Source organism: Parasteatoda tepidariorum, chromosome 12 (genome assembly GCF_982258835.1).
Source record: "Parasteatoda tepidariorum strain Cologne lab strain chromosome 12, Ptep-v5.0, whole genome shotgun sequence".
In the NCBI taxonomy this organism is placed as follows: Eukaryota; Metazoa; Arthropoda; class Arachnida; order Araneae; family Theridiidae; genus Parasteatoda; species Parasteatoda tepidariorum.
Window position 1 is genome coordinate 17,192,174 of NC_141766.1, and position 20,725 is coordinate 17,212,898.

At 27.5% G+C, this 20,725-nt stretch overlaps 1 protein-coding gene across 3 annotated transcripts in view; it reads right to left on the minus strand.

The window, feature by feature from the left end:
* ck (unconventional myosin-VIIa ck) overlaps positions 1-20,725 on the minus strand; it is an 89,290-nt gene that overhangs the window by 45,606 nt on the left and 22,959 nt on the right. For all 3 annotated transcript variants that reach the window (XM_016072360.5, XM_016072361.4, XM_087155973.1), the window contains exon 2: positions 18,529-18,573. In XM_016072360.5, the coding sequence (XP_015927846.1) occupies positions 18,529-18,546 (18 nt within the window). In that variant the 5' untranslated portion in view covers positions 18,547-18,573. The remainder of the gene's footprint in view (positions 1-18,528; positions 18,574-20,725) is intronic.

A 20,725-nucleotide genomic window follows, 5' to 3' on the forward strand; every position in this document is an offset into this window, starting at 1 on the left:
AATAGTAAATGAACTTATTTAGAGATAAATGCTTGTGTTTTGTGCTGTTTGTCATTAGAATTTGGGAACGATACTAAATTTTACGTTACAAATAGTTTATAATATGGAGTATTAATATATGAAGGTTGTATTTAGCTATATTAAGAAAAAGTGGTGATTAAAGTTAAGAGTATTTTAGATCTACAATTCATCTTTATATATTTCTAAATTTCCTAGTAACTATCATAGGAATTGTATGCCTTGCATTCAAAATTAATTGATAGATGAGATTATTGTATTTAAAATAAATAAGTTAACTCTAAGAAAGAGTAACAACATATTGTGATTTTTTGTCACTGTGAGAAATTTATCTCTTTTGACGTTGTAATTTTTTAATACAAGTATTGTTGATGTTACTTTTTTTTCTCTAGTGGTTCATGATTCATATATAGGAATGACTGGAAGCATGTCTGTGTACCACATACAGTTGGCTGATCGTGGAGAAGATAAACTTGGTGAAACAATAGCTAGAGAACTGCCTATTTAGAAAGTTTATTAACCTTTCTATATAGATGTTTTTAAAATGGTTTTCTTTTTATTGTTTTTTCCAAGTTCAGTATAACAGCTAAAGCTCACCTGCAAACTTGGCTAGATATTAATTACTTTCTAGGGTAAGTCATTCATTAACATTTTCAAGTACTTATAAGTTTAAGAATGTTCTAAAAAACTTATTACTACATTAGCTATATTATGTACCTCTTACTGCAATTAGTATTGCATTGATATGACATCAATAAAAGTTAAGTGACATTTTTACAGACTCCCGAAACTGGTAAGTTCCCATTTTTGGGTAAAACATTGCAGTTTTATCAAAATATTTTTAGTTTCATTTTATTTTTTCTGTAATTCATATATTATAATCATATATATTATAATATTTATATTGCCGATTATTTATAATTTGGCCTTTATATGGATATGTAAATAAACATTTGGAGTTTTCATTATTCTCCATTTAGTTGTGTGCATATAATCATATCATGAAATGTAATCCAAAGTTCTGATTCTCGTATTTATACAAAATTTAATCTGCTGTTTGGGAGTAATGTTAAGGTTATTGTTTCTAATTTATAAAAATTTAAGTATTGTTTTTAAAATTGTACATGATTAAATGATCAAGTTATTGATGATAATTTAAGTTCTTTAACTCTTTTAATGCACATTCCATGTATTGTTGTAAAATGAGTAAACATATCACATGGAATTTCAAGTATATTGTCAATTTTAACTGGAAAATATTGCACTTTTTCTATTTTGATAACTAGAAAAATCTCTAAAATTTCTTTTGTGTAAAATATGTAGTACATTCTGTGACAATTATCATAAAATGTATATTGTTTCGTAAAATCTACTGTATTTTTTCCTATCCCTGTCGTTCCAATGCAATTTTTCAGAGGAGAGTTTCGACAATTTGAAATATAGTTATTAAGGTTTATACTTATGTATATGAAACTTTTTTTTTTTTGTATGCTGGAAATTTATTTAAAGAAGAAAATCTATGCAATGAAATTCTATAAACCACATTAACTTTTAATATCTTTCTATTTTTAAGTCTACTTTACTTGGTTAAGCAAACTAAAGTTGATAAATTTATTGTGTTATATTAGTTGTTATATGTTCTTGAAAGTTTAAAAAAAAGTTTTTTTCTGTAATGCTTAAGCACATATTTATGTGTCTAACTATTTGAATCTTAAAATTATATTATGCATTTTATGGCTTGTCTTTCTCAGATTAATATTACTGTCATGCTTAGTTGGTAAGTTTAAACATGTGTCCAATGTTCTGTATGACACAAAATTCTATAAAATGCAAAGACACATGTTTTAAATGTGTTTTTAAGATATTGTTTTAATAAACTTTGAAAAAGTTACTATTAATCCTATAAATAATATTTTGGAGTTGTGAACACCTAATTAAAATTATTTGTAGGCTTTAAATGAATGGCAAATATTATTCTGAATTTTTGTTTTATTTTCAATTGCACATTATTTGTGGGAAAAAAAAATATATATATATATATTTATTTATTTATTATTTTTTTTTTTGAAAACCCAGACAAAATTTAATAATTTTCTCTTCTAAACTAGATTCTTTAAGCATGTATAATATAACGTTAAAAATTAATAAAATAGATTTTCGTATAGAATTATTGGGTGAATTATGTTAAACTTCCATTTTTAAATTAGATGTTTATTGTAAATGACAGTTTCTTGGATTGAGTAGATTTACATAATCAGTTTTTTCTAGCCTGACAAGAGCTTACCAATCCTGGTACTATTTGAATGTAATGTTTGAAGAAGCTACCACTAAGTAATAATTTTAAAAACCGTTCTATCAAGGAAAGAATCCTTATGTGCAAAATTCTTATTTATATTTGTTATTTGTATCTAAAACTATTGTTTGTATGGTTATTAATACATTTATTTAAGAATATGCATTTAGGTGAAGTGTATTTAAGTTGTGATGTCTGTCTGCTGAAATTTCAGAAAAATGAGAAACTGTGCAACTATTTTATTAAGTAAAGTTTTAAATTGTTCACATAACCAGTAGTAATTTTGACTTCTTTCATTTATTATAGCTTCGTACTTAAAAAAATTTTATTGAAGTAAAAATTCATACCCAATGCACCTACAAGATGTTGATTACAGTATCTTTGTACAATAAATAAATAAAATTAGTAAAGATATTTGTTGTTTTTTTTGTTGTAAATAATGCTTAAAATATTTAATTAAAAAAATCTGTTGAGATATGTTTTGAGTTATCACTTTTGAAATTTGAAAACAGTGTGTAAATATCAATCTGCGATATCTACCAACTTAAAATTCTACACTTTTAAATTTTATTGCAATTTTTCAGATAAACTTTCTGTCATATCTTCCTTAATATTAGTGCATTTTTTAAACGTTTGATCTTCAGGTAATGAAATAGTTTGGGAAATTCTATACAAAATGCAATCAGATCCATTAAAATGGAACAATTGCTCAGCAATAACTCTACTTGGAACAATTTCTCTGCTTCTGAGAAATTAGCATCTTGAACACTTTTCAGAAGAATACAAAATACATATTAAAAATAAGCATTAAGTACTTTGTATGCAATATTAATTTATTAAAATTTATTCTTTAATTTATTAAAATTAATTAATTATGACGTTCTAAAATAAATTTAGGAAACCTTTACAAGTTCAGACCATATACATATATACAGCTGATTTTTATAACCATTTGAGTGTAAAAGGGGGTCTTTAAATCTTGTTTTTAATTTATAATTTTAGAATTGTTTTCAAAAATAAAGACAGAATTAACATTAGCGGTCGCAGATTAATTTTCAAACAAGGAAGAAAATAAGCTTCTTGAATGATGAATCATCATTGAGGAAAGCAGGATTAAATTTAAACCTGATATATTTCAAACATTTGCCTTTCACATCCTCCCGGTTTTCTTTAGCAATCTACCAAGTTTTATTGTTTTAAAATTACGAATGAATGATTTTTCAGATTTTCATAACCTTTCTGCGTTAGTTTCGTTAAACTTTACTTAGCAACACATGTATGTGTTTTCATTTAATTTTGCGCATCCTCAAAAAGTATATTAAAAACTGTGGTAACGGAGCTTCTTATATATGAGCTTATCAAAATATATGATAGCATATATATAAAAACTTTAGATCTAATAATTAAGTACGAATACAAAGAGTTTGAAAATTTTGTTAAATATTCTTCCCCAAATTTGTGAAACAAATAAATTTTCTAAAAATGTTACTATTCCGTTCTCACCTGATGCGTGTAGAAGATTCGCATCATAATGTATATTTGTAATTATTAGATTTAAGATATCAATAAAAACTAAGAAAATAATTATGGATCGCATTTTTCTATCATCCTTTGTATTTTGAAGCATTTTGCAATTTGATCCTCTCGAAATCCGCTGCTTCTCCAAATTATTTTATGGTCTAATAAAGTATTTTGGAATACATTCGATGCAAATATGTCAAAAAATTTCACGCGACGTATAAAATTAACCAGTAAGTAAATATAAAAAAGATATTTTGTTTCATATTAACTTTATTTCAACAATGGTTAAAAAATATAATATTAAATGCAGCGGGAACAATTTTTCAAAGAGGCATTTTTTTTTTTTAGAAACTAGCTAATTTTAGATAAATAATCTCTGCCGAGAACAATCAAAATGTAAAAAAGCTAAATACAGTTTGTTTGTTTTTTTCATTCATAAATTATTTCCGAACAGTTTTAAGAAAATAAAGACATTTCATCACATACATTTATTATTTAACCGTGTAATTATTAGATATGGAATGACCTTAAAAGCTAAAAGAATAAAATTGCATAATCTGCCACTTACTATTGTTATGCATTTGACGCAATCCGGCCTTATAAAGTCGAAACGAAATTTTTAAAAGCTATTTGATAATGAAATAAAATAGTTTTCAACACCAGCATTTGCTGAAATTAAAAAAAAAAGAATCGTACGCCATATTTTACATTAATTAGTAGTAAAAGAAGGATACATCGTCTGAAGTGGAAATTATTAGTTAAAAATTCTAAGAACATTCATCATAGTCTATCAAGTTTTATCAAGAAATTAATCCTTGAAACAAATCAGAATGTAAATTTTGAATTCGATAATGCTGTAAGTTATTTAAAATTGTAAAAAAAAAAAAAATCAGTATTGAACTTTTAATTTCAACAAAGGTGTCTTTAAAAATTATTTCTCTGTATCAGTGGAAAATAAAGGTAATTAAAAGAAAATTTATCTTTCGTAAATAGCAACTAACTCCAATTATAAACTAAATAAATACAACAATTGAGAACGATGCATAAATTTTGTAGTATTATTAAATTTAATCTTTTATTTTGCTAAATTACATATGAATTATATAAATTTTTAATTCATAAAAATATCATTTTATGGATTTAAAGAAAGAATTTTTAAAAAAATCGGAAAATTTTGAAATATTTTTGGGTTATGGCACGTGCTTCCTTAGGTCCCTTTCCTGGGAATTAATGATCCAAAGAAATCAGAAAATAAATTTCGAATTCCAAAACATCCTGCCAGTTTCGTAGATAATTTGAATACTACGAGACAGAATTTATTTATATTACCGTGAATGAAAGAAATTGGTGGTTGTTAACTTCCACCGGTGAATGTTGACAATAACATAATCGCTTTGGTAAATGTCCGAATTATATACTAGCTCTAGTTATGTGCAACTACTCGATATACATTTGCCCGGTATGCCCCATATCAATGTATTTTAAAGGTTCAGTGCCATTGCCCGGTATGTCCTACATCGATGTTTTTTTTTAAGGTCAAGTGCCACTGCCCAATATGCATTGAATCGGTTCTCCGAACACAGATGTTTCACCCAATCTATCCCACGATATTAAAATAGCGAATAAATAAAATAATATCAACGAATAAAGTAATATCTAATCGGATAAAACAAATATTTCGGACATTCACCAAAGCGACTATGCGATTGTTGGCATTCACCGGTGAAAATCGACATTCCCTTGATTTCAGTCATCCACGGTAACAATTATGCTGATATATATACGGAAAAAAAAGAAAAAGAAAACAATAAAAAAAAAGAGCATTATTAAAATCTGATAATTTAATTTCAGTCACGGATAGCATGTATGTCATCAAAATCATAAAAGACCAGTTAGTATGCCATAGACTAAATGGGGAAGTAAGGATATTATTTGGGTTACTAGATTTATTTGTTTGACTAATTGGATTATTACTATTTTTCTAATTAATTATGAATCCATTTAAGCTGTGATTATCCTCAACAGTGATTCCTAAGATTTTGATAAAATTCTGACTGAGACATTTATTTGCGACACCAGAACATGAAGTTTTTAATCAGATTGCGACTTCATGTGCCACAAGCATTTTTAAAATATATGAACAGAGTGTTCCGTTTCCTCGTTCTTAATATTAATTGTTTAAATATTTATTAAGAATTTAATCTAAATAGTACGGAATTAATTGCGTACTATTTAGATTAAATTCTCAATAAAATAACCTATAATTATTGGTTAATCTATAATTATAGGTTATTTTATTAAGAATAATTATAGGCTAACCTATAATTATCGGAGACCGATAACTATAGCAAAGAATATAGAGGGTTTCTATAATCAGGGGGGAAGGTGGGCGCACGATGCGCCCACTTAAAGCTTAGGGGGGGGAATTTTTACACTAAATAAAATGAATAGTTTGGGGGGGGATTTAGACGAGAGAATTTTTTTCTTTTTAAGTACATAAATAAAAGAAGCAACGTAGCACTATTTCGAACAAGCTAACATGGAAGGGGGAAGTTAGCAAATTATTTTAGGGGGGATGAATGCGCCCAAGAACTTGGGGGATGGGGGACACTGTCTATAATATTCTTTGATTATTGGTCGCAGGCTAATATGCGGAGAAGCGAGGAAGTAACAAAAAGATAGTTGGAAAATATCGAGTCCCTAAAGAAGAAAAGATGAAAAAACGGCAAAACCAATTTGATTGCCTAATGATTCTTAGATATAGTTCTACCAATCTCCTTTCAATTTTTTTCTGTTTCACCCGAAAATCAAGCATGCTTCGTTATTTACCCCAACTGGGATTCGCTGGTTTTCACAGATAATGTTTCGTTCTCGCTTAAATTTTAATATGCATGAAATTTATTTGCAGCCTTTGTCTATAGTTTCTTTTAAGTACAATTTTAAATATGATTTATTTTCCTTCTTCAGAAGAAGTTAAAAAGCTGAAGCGTCAAAACAACGAATTTTCGAAGAACCATTTTTTTTTCAGAAAAGGCTAACATTAACACACACAAGATAATTTTTAAAACAATTGTTCAATAGTATAAGAATTAGAAAAATGTTTTTCCCTCCCCCTTTTGTTTAAATTTAAATATCTGAAAACCAACTCATGTATATGTGACCAATGTGTTAATGCATGTAAATAATGCTTCTTCGAAGAAGGTTTAGGGCATTTTCAGCGTGGATAGAAAAGAAAATCTTTGATGTCAAGCTTTGTGTTCTCGAAATAGTGTTCAAGCACAGTAAAATCAACTAAATCAACATAAACTACAATTCAATTCGTAATTAAATACTTTTAAAGGTAAGTGTAAAGCAAAATGTCAACATAACATCAAGGAACTTTTTTATACAAATTAAACTATTTTAAAAAAATTATTTTTGTTTCAAGTTTTATGAAAGGAAGAAAAAACATTATTTAAATTGTAAAAGTTTCATTTTCTTCAATACTCTTTTCTATTTTGGAATGATTTGCTGGTCCGAATATAATAGCAATTGTTTCTACACTTTTTGACAATGTCAGTAAATTCTTCTTTTAAAATGTAAAAAATTCTTAAACGACTTATTTTTCAAGGAAATAAAAAAAAAATTCATCCCTTCCAAAATTAAATTTTTTTTTTGTACACTCCTTTCTAATTTCATTTCATTGCTGTAGGGATTTACTAATTCCATCACTAGATGGCAGCTCTGCATTAAAGTACACTCTACTAAAGGCTCTGTTAGTAGTTTAGCATTGTAAAATTAAATTATCAAATTAATTATTAATAAGTAATTAACTAAGTTAATACATATTTCTAAATCGAGTTAAAAGTTTTATTAACTCTAAAAGTAAAAATGCAATTTATTGTCCATTTTTTATATTTTATTATATTGTTATATTCGAAATCAGAGCTAGTACAACTAAACACTCAACGAAAAAAAAAAGGTAGTAAATTTTTTTAAAACGCCAAGAATAAGATAAACCACAAAAATAAGGTAACCCTGAAAACCGGTTTTTCGTTGCCATCGAGAAGATAGGACCTTCACTTCCTCTTACGGGTTCCTTATATCTACGGCACTACAAACGTTGGATCACTCTCCTAACCAAACATGGGGGGGGGGGGCATTTCCCCCTATTGCGGTTACCCCCTATATCTTGTGGATCAGAAATCCGAATCCGTTGGGAAAAAAAGTATGGTTATTCAGAGAAAGTACGTTTTTGTGTCTGATTTCGTAACTTAAAATATCGTCTTCACCAATTAATTAGAACCCTTGAAGTCACCTCTTCGAACCATTAAGAAGGAGTCCTAGAACGCGAAAATCCGATGATTAAATCAAAAGTTATTCAGGGTGGTCCGTTTTTGAGCGCATTGTTGTACATACACTGGACATATATGTATTGTATACATATGTACGTAAATATATATGTATATTACTTAATTAATTTTCAGATTGTGATATAAAAATTGCATCTATGAAAAGCAGTAACATATTTTCATTTAGATTTAGATGATATGCTCTATTATTTATTATTTAAATTTAAAAAATTACTTTTTTGCTATGTCAGATTTAAATAATATTCCTTGATTTTTTTATATATATTCTGTGAAATCGAAGGAATTAACACCCTCTTATAAACAGTGAAATATTACCAAAAAATTAAAAAGTGGTAGCAAAACAGTATTTTTAAAATACTATTGGTGATTAAACGAGAAATCTACATATCATTTATTCTTATTTTAACGTCGAAAACTAATATACAATTCTGATTTTAGAAAGATAAAATTGCAAGGAGATGATGAAATTTTATATTATTCAATTTAAAACAAATACTCAATTTTATAACATAAAGCATTTATCAATGCTAAAAAGACGACTTTTTACCATACTTTTTTATACTCCTATTCACGATTAAGGTACTATTATAGTTTTTGTTGATGTTCAAATCACTCAAATATTTCAAAGAAAGTTTCCAATTTCACAAATATTGAACGTTTCTGAAGTTTTTTTGAAAACATTAACTTTAAATAAATTTTATTTAGAAAATCTATACAATAAAGAACATCTATTAATTGACTTATGATTAGGACTGGGCTATAAATCGATATATCGCGACATATCGATTTAACGCCTATATCGGCAAACCGATACAGCAACTTTCATTCCAAGCGATGCATCAGAACCGTCGAGTGAAGAAGACGATATAGCGATACACGCAAGGACTTTCTCTTACATTCCGATGCCAACTCGCGCTGTGGAAGACAATATTTTGTCTCGTTATGTTGAGACGGCCTTGACTGATGAGCGGTAGAATCAGAATCACTTTTGAGACCTTATATCGTTATATCACATGTTCGTTTTCGCACCTTCGCGATTTGAAATCGTTTCTTGTAGATTATTTTCAATGGGATTAACTTCGTGATCGCCGTCGTAACCTTGTTCTGAACGCAATCTATTATTGAAAAGAATTTATAAAGAAAAGTTTCTTCATTAATTAGGTAAGTTTTTTATTTATTTTCTGACAAAACTTTTTTTATATTTTTAAATGTGAAAATTATCGGAAATCTAATTTAAGGCATCCATAAGATATTAAATTACAAAGTAAATAAATTTGTTAGGTTATTTTTTTACTTTCTTTTAATTTATTAAAAACCTTTCGGATAAAACTTTTAATAATTTAATGGGCTTCTATTACTGATTTTAAATTTATAAATCTTGAGTTGTTTTTATTTTTAGAAATAAAGTTAAAACAAAACTTATTTTTTGGACATAAGTCAATAAACTTTATTTGTTCAAAAGAATTTGAAAAGTTTGCGAATTTTATTCATTTCTTTTTTTTTTATCAATTACTACTTTGTTTTATTAGAGAGTAAAATCATTATTTTTTTTTAATTTTCGTTTTATATTATTAGTTAATTAGCTAAATATATTACCGAATATCACAATTCTTTTGTTTTTATTTTTAAGAATTTAATTAAGAAACTTTGCCTTACTTTGTTTTTCGTTCATAATTCGGTCATTATTTAATTTAATTTAATTATTTATATGAAATAATAATAAAAATAGTGTTTAAGAAGCATTTTTTTTCTAAAATTTATTTAGCTCTTTGTTTTAAGCATACAAATAATTTTTTAAGGAACTTATTTTTTAAATTTTGTTCCTATGCTGTTAGGTAAATATATTGATAAATTTCACTTTTATTTATTTTTAAACTAAGAAATCTTTTGTTATTTGCGTGATCATTTTTAGAAAATATAACAAAACTTGTGTTTACTTCTTCATTAAGAATTTGAGCATTACGATCGAACTTAATAATTCTGTAATTATTTACGCATAATAGTACAAGCAAATATTGATTTGTTAAAAAAAGTTTCTTTTTTTAAAAAAAAAATATTTTTAACACTTTGTTAAGAAATTCATTATACACTTAAAACAAACTTTTTTTTTAATTTTTTAAATTTTCTTTCAATAATTTCTGCTAGATATCTTTATAAAATTCCCTTTTTATTTTTAAACTGAGAAATCTTTCAGAGAACGAAAATTTTAAGAAATTATTACAAATCTTATGTTTACTTTATAGTTTAAAATTCCAACATTTTTAATTTTAAACTTCGGCTTTTAGTCAATCTAACTTTTATTTTAATTAAAATATATTTTGAAATTTTAAAATCAGCTTTTGTTTAATAGCAATATTTTTTTTCATTAAGGGTGTTTTAGGGGTTAACTTAAATTAAGACTGCTTATACCTTATAAACGATAAAGAAGTGCAAATATTTCATTCTGTATCTACACACATTTTTTCAGTAAATATTTTAAGTAAGATTTGTACATCTTAGTCAATTTATTTAATATCTTTCTTTAGCAAAACATATATATTTTCAAATTTATAAATTGATTTAAATCAATATGCGTATGAAGTCTTGATAGAAATCTGACTTTCTGTGCCTTAAAGTAAATGAAATTCAAAAATACTATATCGCGATACATCGCTATATCGCGATGCAAAACTGACGATATATCACGATATATAATTTCTAATATCGCCCAGTCCTACTTATGATACATAAATTAGTGAAACAAAACACCACAGTTGTTTATTCATAATAAATATGTCAGGATATTCGTAGCACTTAAGTCAAAGATTTAAGTATTATTTATATCCTTTTTACGGATACGTTGGTGTATTATATATATATATATATATATATATATATATATATATATATATATATATATATATATATATATATATATATATATATATATATATATAATTGAGATAGTTTCACATTATGTGCTGTGTTTTTCTAATTTTTTCTTGCTAGCGATATTCTTATAGTTTACATTTTATTTTTATATATTTATTTTTAATTATATATTTACATATTAATATATATTTATTAATAATTTTATTTTTGAAACACTATTTCCTTGTCTAATTTGCATATCAACAATAATATAAAGAATTTTTTTACATTTGTACCAAAACTACACAATTAATATTTGATATATTCGTATTTTTATTAAAATAAGAATGATACTTATTTAGTGATATTAAGTAAAAATGTTATTCGTACTTAAAAATCGTCCCTCATGTTTATGAGCTGTTTTCATTATTTAATTTTAATGAATAAAACAGAGCTTTAAAACTGATAAAATTTAAAATGTAAAAAAATATAAACATCAAACTTTATACTCATTAACTATCAATTTATAAACAAAACACAATAGTTTATACTTTCAAACTTACTTCATTTTATTAGAAAGTGTCTAATAATAACTAAGTTATAAAATGAACTGATGCAAATCGTTTTTTAAATATCGCGTTTTATTAAAAGTAAGTGTAGATAAACTCAATCGATTGAAACACTTGTCATCGTGCATATTCCAATTTTGTTGTTTTTACCACATACTCAGTAATGGAACAGCAGAAAAATGTTTACGGAGCAGGAAAAAAATGTGTTTTGGAGCAAATAAATTTGGTTTTTGAAGCAAATAGTTTTTATATTTAAATAAGTATAGTACTTGTGAAATTTGATTTTTGGGCACATAAATTAACATTTTATATCATATTTAACAGAGTTTGGAAAAAATGCAATATTAAGTAAAAAAGATGTAATAGAAACGCAACAAAGAAATACTGTTTAGAGTTTATTTTCGCAAGCTTATATCGTATTTAGATAAATATGAATTTCAAATAATTAGATGAAAGAAATGTGCCAATAATATTTGAAACTAAAATAAAATTTCCATTTTAAATTAAATTTATTTACCACCAACAACAAAAATATACTGTCATCCATAAAATGTAAAATCATCAACGCAAAGTTAATTGTAGAAGTTACCGTTTTCTGTTCATTTCTACATGGTGTTTCAATATCTTTAATTACGGTATCTTTAATACGATGTTATTACAATAAGCGAATTAATTTCAGTTATCACTTTTTGAACTGTGGATTCCACACGATTCCATTGCAAATCCACATAATTTTCTGATCTTATTTATATATTTTCACGTGGTTTCTCATTTTTTTTAAAATTTTAAATTGCAATATTATCAAGACACTCAAATTTCGCAATCGAGCAAAAACCATTTTTTAACGATTTATACGAAAATCACTTTTTTTACGCTCCTGAGTCCATAGAAATGTTATGTTTTACGTTTATTGTCTCGCCTACTTCTACTTGCTTTTTTCTAATTTCCATTTTTTAAACATGATATTATTACAACACGCGTACGTTGAATTTTAAGGTATTACTTTCGAAATCGCTCTATTTGCGCCGATTTTATTATAAATCCTCGTCATTTATAGATTTGTTGTCGTTTCTAATTACAATATTTTTAATACAATGTTATATTATAAACAATGATTCTGCTTTATCTTGGAAACTACGGATTTTAGGAAATAGGATTTTTATATTTCTAGGTCCCTTTTTACAAAAAGCGGATCCCAATTTAAAATATGTATTCTCCGCCTCTTTATCCATCGTTCAATATGCACATTCATAATTTTCTCTATAGACAGAAGAAGAAAAAATTTCAAAACAAAAAGAATCTTGGAAAATAAGGGCTTTTAATTAGGACTGATCAACGATGTAATTTGATATGATAAAAAAAGATTAAAAAGGAAAAAAGATTGATAAAAATTTTTTTTTTTTGTTCATAAGTATTTTAAGTTTGGTTATAATTTTGCTTACATACATTTTGCTGCGGCGTAATTTCTTTCCTTGTTTGAGAATTACGCATCCCAAGAGACGCGTCATTATTTATTTTTCGCGTTCCCTCAACGATTTTTAGCGCATTTGACGCGTTGTAGCATTTAAGCGGAATCAAGGGATAAGTGAATTTTGTTATTTTAGTAATAACTTCTTGACACGCTCTATTCGATAGAAGGAAAAAGGCCCCCCCCCCCCAATAACTAAACATGTTAATCAACAATTAGAAGAAAAAAGAAAATGGCTAGGTGTTTTGGAGCAACAAAACTGACTTTTGAGCTCTAATTTGGCGCCAAATTAGCCGAATCTTTGAGCAAATTGCTCAATTATTAAAATTTTGGAGCATCTTGGAAAAATTTGGGGGAAAAAAGGGCATTTTGGAGCAGTCTAGAGTAAAAATTTAGTTAGGGAGCAGTTTAGAACAATTTGATTAACTATTCCAACCCTATCAATAAATTATCATAGCCCATCATCAATATAAACAATCGGAATATATTGGATCATTAATGCACGATTCTTTAAAGATGAAAAGTGGGTTTTGCGAGATGCGTAGCAATTCAGATGAAAAATTTCCAATATTGTTGATATTTTTTAAATCAGTCTCAAATTCTATAGTTGTAAAAATTTTCTATCAAAAATCTGAGATGGTAGGTTCCATGGCAGGAGATGAACTGATATGAAATGACAATAAAGGAAATTTCGGATACAGAATTTTGTGTCATGATATTATATTTTTCTTCATGTTATTTATCTCATGACAGAACACTTGAAGTGAATATATCATTTCGCTTTCACATTGCAAATGAAGAAATTAATAAAAAATAGGATATTTGAGAATTTTTCAGGTACACCACTTTAAATAAATTTAATTTTTATTTCTTCACAAAAAGTTAAAGCGTGATAAATATCAGAAAACGGAAAATTATTTTATTTTTAAATCATGAGTGCAAAAGGCGTTAAACTCTTTTTTTTTTTCCTACTTCATTGTTGTCGAATATTTTGAAACCCTCCAGAGTTCCAGAATGAAAACTTTCAAGGACGATCGCAAATGGCAATAAGGTATTAAAATCGATTTAATGATACGTTGTCAATTAAAAAGAGCTATTTCTCGTGAAAATACAAGGGTTCCATAATCTCATTTTGGATAAAAAAAAATATATAATGAGATCAAAAGAGCAATACAACTGACATCACAAATCAAGAAAAAAAAGTATTTTGCAAGGAGGCAAACAATGAACTAATTAAAAAACGTTCAAATAACAAAAAGTTTCCACAGTTATTTAGGGAAACAAATGCTCATTGAAATGAATGAAGAATTTGCGATTATAGAAATATTAAAAGTAGTTTCTGTAATTTTACATTAATTCTTCGTATTATTCAAATAAACCGGGAACTTCAACCCTATTTAAAACACTAGCAAGCTTAAAAAAATTACGGAGGGAAAAGGCTTCTGGTTTAGATGGCCGCTTATCGTTCTGGAAATTTAAATATTATTTTTTAACCATACAAGTATGATTCGTATTTTTAAATTATGTAGATTAACAAGATTAACATGAGCTGCGATAATATTAATTTATCTATGTTCTGCCACATGCCAATAGAATTCCGAGCCCGAGCCACCTAAGATTACATAGAGGCCGAAATATACGTAGCATAAAAGCTAAATTTTGCGGTTTCGCTGCTCGGTCTTTGATGTCTAAACAAAAAAATTAATTATTAAAACTTTTTTATCACTAATTTGTAATAATAATAGAGCCAAACGTTTGTCTAAAAGTAGTAAAAAAGTTCATGAAAGTTTTACGTTTTAGTAAACGAACCCGCGTTGAAGCTTTCGGCATCTCTTAACTGCCGCCGACACAACTGGAAATTTTGTCTGAATAACAACATTGTTAACAAATGTCAACATTGTTAAAAAAATGCTAAACATTCTGTTATAAAATTGCTGATATTCTCTAAACATGTAAACACAAACGAAAGTAATTCATCACTTCTGTAAGCATTATTTCCTGGAAAATGTTATTAAGAATTTAAAAAAAGAGGGTAATCAAATTATTATAGTAATTTCGTTAGTACTATTACAGGGTGCGTAGCCAAATACTTCAACAAAAAATAAGCACCCTTTAAGTACTTTTTAAGCACTCAGAAATATTTTTAAGCAATATATACATTAACAAAATGAAAAATAATTTTCAAAGACTTTACATGATCATGATAAAATAACTAATTTCTGACAAAGAACTCTTTTCTTGATTATATTATCCACCATAAAATGATTGAGAGATTTTTCGGTTTGATTTCAGAGTGGAAAATGAAGCCTGAAATTGAGAATATCTTGCAAATGACTAAAAAAAAAAATTTTCTTTGACCAAATTTTTTTAGATGGTAGGAAAATTTAAATCTCTTCTCTTATACTTTTTATTCAACAAATATTTGAAACTATCAATTATTGAGTTTTGACTTCAAATTTGCTGTATGCAATCTTACATAATTTCGAAAGGCACAGCAGAAAGAGAGAAGGAGGGAGGAAAAAAAAAAAGAAAATAATGCGTTTTTTTTTCTATAAAAGAAAGTTAAGTGAAAAGAAGGGTGTAAAATAATCACGCTGCAAAAAAAAAAAAAAAAAAAAAAAAAAAAAAAAAACCTACAATTATCAACAGCTATTTTAAGAGCCATGGTGGCTCAAGAGATAGAGCAATCGCTCTTCCCAATGAGGTGACGCAGGTACGAATATCAGAGATGATTGGTCGATACAAATTCCACCCCCTACTCACATCGACCACTGTGCTGACGAAAAATATTCTCAGTTGTAAACGGATCGTGGGTTAGAGTTCCCTTGCCATCAAGCTAACCGTAGGAGGTCTTCCTCACCATGTGACGCAAATGCGGGTTAGTTCCATCAAAAATTCCTCCACGAAGCAAATTTATCCAAATATTTGACCCAGAGGCAATGGGGATAGAGCGTTCGGCTTCCAATGATGTGAAACGGGTTCGAAATCCAGCGATGGCTGGTCAATACGAATTCCGCATCTGGCTTGCACCGACCACAGTGCTTACGTAAAAATATCTTCAGTGGTAGATGGATCATGGGTTAGAGTCCCCCTGCCGTTAGGCTAACCGTGGTTTTCCTCTACATTTAACGCAAATGCGGGTTAGTACCATCAAAATGTCCTCCACGAAGGCAAATTTCTCCCAATACTTGGTCCAGAAGTTATCTTGACTTCTGGATTGGGTTCAAAATTACAAGGTTACGGAGTTGGTTGAACATTAGTAGTCGTAAACCCGAAAATTGGGTCGGCTTTTCAACTACGGTTATAATTATAAAATTATAATACTTGATTCAGGAGTTTCCTTGTCTTCTGGTTTGGGTTCAAAATTTCAAGACTATGGAGTTGAAAGGCATAAATGTAAATATATCTTCCCTCACCACTTTTTTTTTCTCTCGTTTGTTTTAAAAGTGTCATATGTATTAAATACATTAATTTGAACAATGCTGGACTTTAAATTAAATTAATCTGCTACATAAGAAATTTCAAATTTTAAAAAGTGGGTGATTCTACAAAAAACTAACAATATCAAACAAAGGCTTGATATATAAAGTTATTTTTTATGCTATTAAGACATAATTTTCCCATGCATATAAAAATATTATTCATTTACAATTTCCGAACAAAAAGTTTTGAAATTCCTCTTGGCCTGGCCGAAACTTTTTTTTTTATCTTACTTAAAATTTTTACACCAGCATTTCAATAATAAACTATGTATACTTAAAGGTGTAAAATAATATTTTTCGAAACTGTTTAATCATTTAATTTATTGAGTTGTATCATTTAAAATTTTGTTCCAAGGTTTTCATGGGACTCTTAATTTAGTAGTTTTTTGAAGAATACATTGTTAAAATATATTGTTGATTCATTACTTTTATACAGTCTTGTACGTAGACCAAAAAAAAAAAACTTTCACTGCCACCACGTGACTGTGATATATTAAAAAATAAAATGCATAAATTGAAAGCGAACAATAAGATTTATTTAGCATAAAAAAGTAATTAAAATTCAGAGTCTGATACTGCTTTCCTTTAGAAAATCTTAAGTAGGTCAATGTTAAGGACGGTATCAGATGTAACAAGAAGGCATCTTTTACACAGCAAAATCTTCCCAATACTAACAAGCAGTTGTTTATTATTCACTTAATTCACGAGAAGCTGAACACGATTTTGAAATACCTTAATTAAAATAATGACAATCGGTTACTGATTAAGGCTATTAAAGATTACATCGACAATATTGTTCTTAATGCTTAAAATAGCGCGACACAATTATTGACTCATGCACACATTATAAATAGCACGAAAGAATTGTGAATAGAAGATGGCGTACTGTTCTGATACGCATACTAAATGTATCCCAAAATTGATGCAAGAAGTAATTTTACTGAAAAACCAGTTTTTCGTTGAAAATAATGAATTTTATTAGTTATTCATGAAGTATTAAGTATGGGGTTATAACATGGTACAGCTGATCAGGGTTGGCACGGTATTTACCACGTGATTTTTCCCTTAGTTTTAACAGTTTTATAAGAAACATGTTTCTTCCATAATTTTTCATCTTCAGAAATTATTGTGTGTGCTATTTCTTAAAAGACGTCTTAAAACCTCTTAACGTCTTAAAAAAAAGTGTATACATATAAGGCAGCATTGAAACAAGAATTCGGAGCATTGTTGAAATATTCTTGTAAGCATTGAAGTACAATATATGACTGTTTTAAGAAATAATGGTCGAAGAATTTTCGAAAATTTTGAAAAACAAAACAAGGGGTTAAATAATAGTTAACGCTCTAAATTAAAAAGTAATTAAGCTATTATGAAATATAATCAAGAAAATGTTTTCAATTATTAATCAATAATCAATAAACAATTAAAAAAATAACCACTTTCTTTCCATAAACGTGCTAACATGTTTAAAAAAACAATAGGGAAAAATATTCTTATACACTGCTTAACATTTTAATTTATTGTACAAATAAAAATTTAATATCAAAATGTTGTATTAGTAATGTATGTAAAAGAATGAGATCCCATTTGCTTGTCAGTATATATGAAAATGTCATACTTACATACTGTCATACTGACTTAATGTCAACATTTGTATTAATTTAATTTAGAAAACAATCGTGATTTTTTTTTCAGTTGAGTTAACTTAAAGGAGTATAGAATAATGATAAAGACTGAAGAAATAAAATCGGCTGCATACTGCATGCAGATATACAATAAAATGGAGAAGTAAAGGTGTTTCAGTACCTTTACTTCTCTATTTTATTTCCGTTTATGTATATCTATGTATATAAAATTTCGCGTCACCCTTTTCTAAAAAAAGATTAACTTTTAAGAACTTCTTCTAAGGAAGTTTCAAAGTTAAAGGATTTCAAAAAGTAATTAATATAGAAATATTTCAAAAATTAAAACTTACCCTTGTTACAATAACCATGATTCCTCAATGCCTTGTTATTGCTACCTAAAAATAAAAATTCATTACAATACAGGTCAAATCAAAATAATATCTTTCTGAGACTAATGGCAGAAAATTTTAATTTTACTCAGAAATAATGTAGCTTAAAAGAAAATAATCACATTAAAATTTTTTTTAAAATTATAACGTAAAATATTATACATTTTAATTTTTAGCACTTTTTACGTATTGTGGGTTAAATTTATAGTGTATTTTGGTCATGAAACAAAATCCACACGACTCAAAAAAAGAGATATACCATAAAACTGTCTAAAAAGTTACTTGAATAAAATTTCTTATCTCTTTTATAATTTTTTATTGTAATATTTAAAAATTCTTTACTAAGGTTATTATTCACTTTATTAACGTTACAGCAAATTTGAATGAAATTATGGATTAACAGGATCGAAATTTCTAACAGTGTTTGATAACTAAAATTCCAGAACTCATTTTCCGATATGGATTATAATCATTACATCGTGTTCCATATTTACGTAGGTCTTGAATAATAACCCATTTATTCATTTATCTTGTATCTCATTGGTTCCAGAGATACTTCCGACACATTTCTTTCGTTTTCCACTATTTTTCCGTCAGACTTAGTTTCTAACTTAGACTTAGTTCAGCGTAGCTTTTCCAGAGTATGTAACGTCATATATATTTGGCGTAACACAGCCAAGGCTGATTCAAGTGCAACATAATTTTACATCGAATCCAATTTTATTTTTTAGGTAAGGGGCCATTCACAAATGTTGTCCTACTTAGGGGAAGAGGATACACGTCATTGTGACAATTAGTAACGGAGGGGTTACAAAAAGTGTGACAACGCATATTTAAAAAAAAATATTTAAAAAAAAAATCAGTTTTTTTTTTGGTCGTATGCTTGTTTAGGCAGTGGGGGTGCGATTGTTCCTGTTTTCCAGTGGCTATGGAGTGGTTATCAATTCAACTTATTCAGTTATCAAAAAGAAAAGAAAAACATATTTTCGTTGCAGATATAAAATATTTTCCATAAATATATGGGTGTTGCATAAATATATTTTTTGAGGACGCTATCACGATTTAGAAATCTGGTCATCATATGTGTGATATATACACGAACGCGCGAACGCCGTTCGCGGGAAATTTGTTACCATAACGGAAATTTTTTATAAGTTACTAAAAAAAAGAAAAACGGTCAAAGGCGCGCAGGTCAATCTAGCAGAAAGGTTCTTTTTTAGATTTTTTCCCCCCTCTGCTTCACGCAGCCGCACTTTTCCCGCGATTTCGTCATAGCATTTGACTTTCGGGCATGCTGGTATCCAATAAGGAGTTTTTCGCTTTTTTTTTCAATTTAATAATAAAAAAATATGCCTTTTCAAAGAAAGCTCGCCTTCATCAAATTCTTCTTAAGGAAAAAAAATATCATCGTTTTTAAGCTTTTTTATTTCCTACCAATGCATATGCGATTTAAAATTACATTCACGTGATTAAAAAATCACACATCGTCATAAGTTTTTGCATAATTTATTCTCTCACATCGCTATTCATATTTAAGCGATTTATGATCGCGGGTAGTGTTTTAACGATTTTATATCAAATATTACGTTTCATATTGCAAATTAAAAGCCACTATTATGATTCGTGTTCAAGTGACTTGAAAATTATACATCGGAAATTCATATTCATGCGATTTTGAAATCAAACATCTTGATTTGTATTCACGCGATTTTGAAATCAAACATCTTGATTTGTATTCACGCGATTTTGAAATCAAACATCTTGATTTGTATTCACGCGATTTTAAAATCAAACATCGAGATTCATATTTGCATGATTTAAAGAACATCCATATAGATTCATATTTACACAATTTAAATAAATAAAATTCGATATTTTTATTAAAATTTTGATAACATTCTGTGTTCATACTTTCCTACATACACTTTTTTTGCTCAAATTTCAGGTATTGTTTCAATTATTTAAAAAAAAATTTGGCACAATTTAGGGCTTCTATTTTCATCATTTTTTTTCTTTCGGTTTTTTATCAAACTCCTCTCTGCAGTATGATTCAATATTGAGTTTGGTAAAACTAATAATTTAAAAGAAGAAAAAAATCCTTGATTTTCAAACAAATTTCGCCAAAATGAAAGGGAAACGAAAGAGATGTTGAAACTAG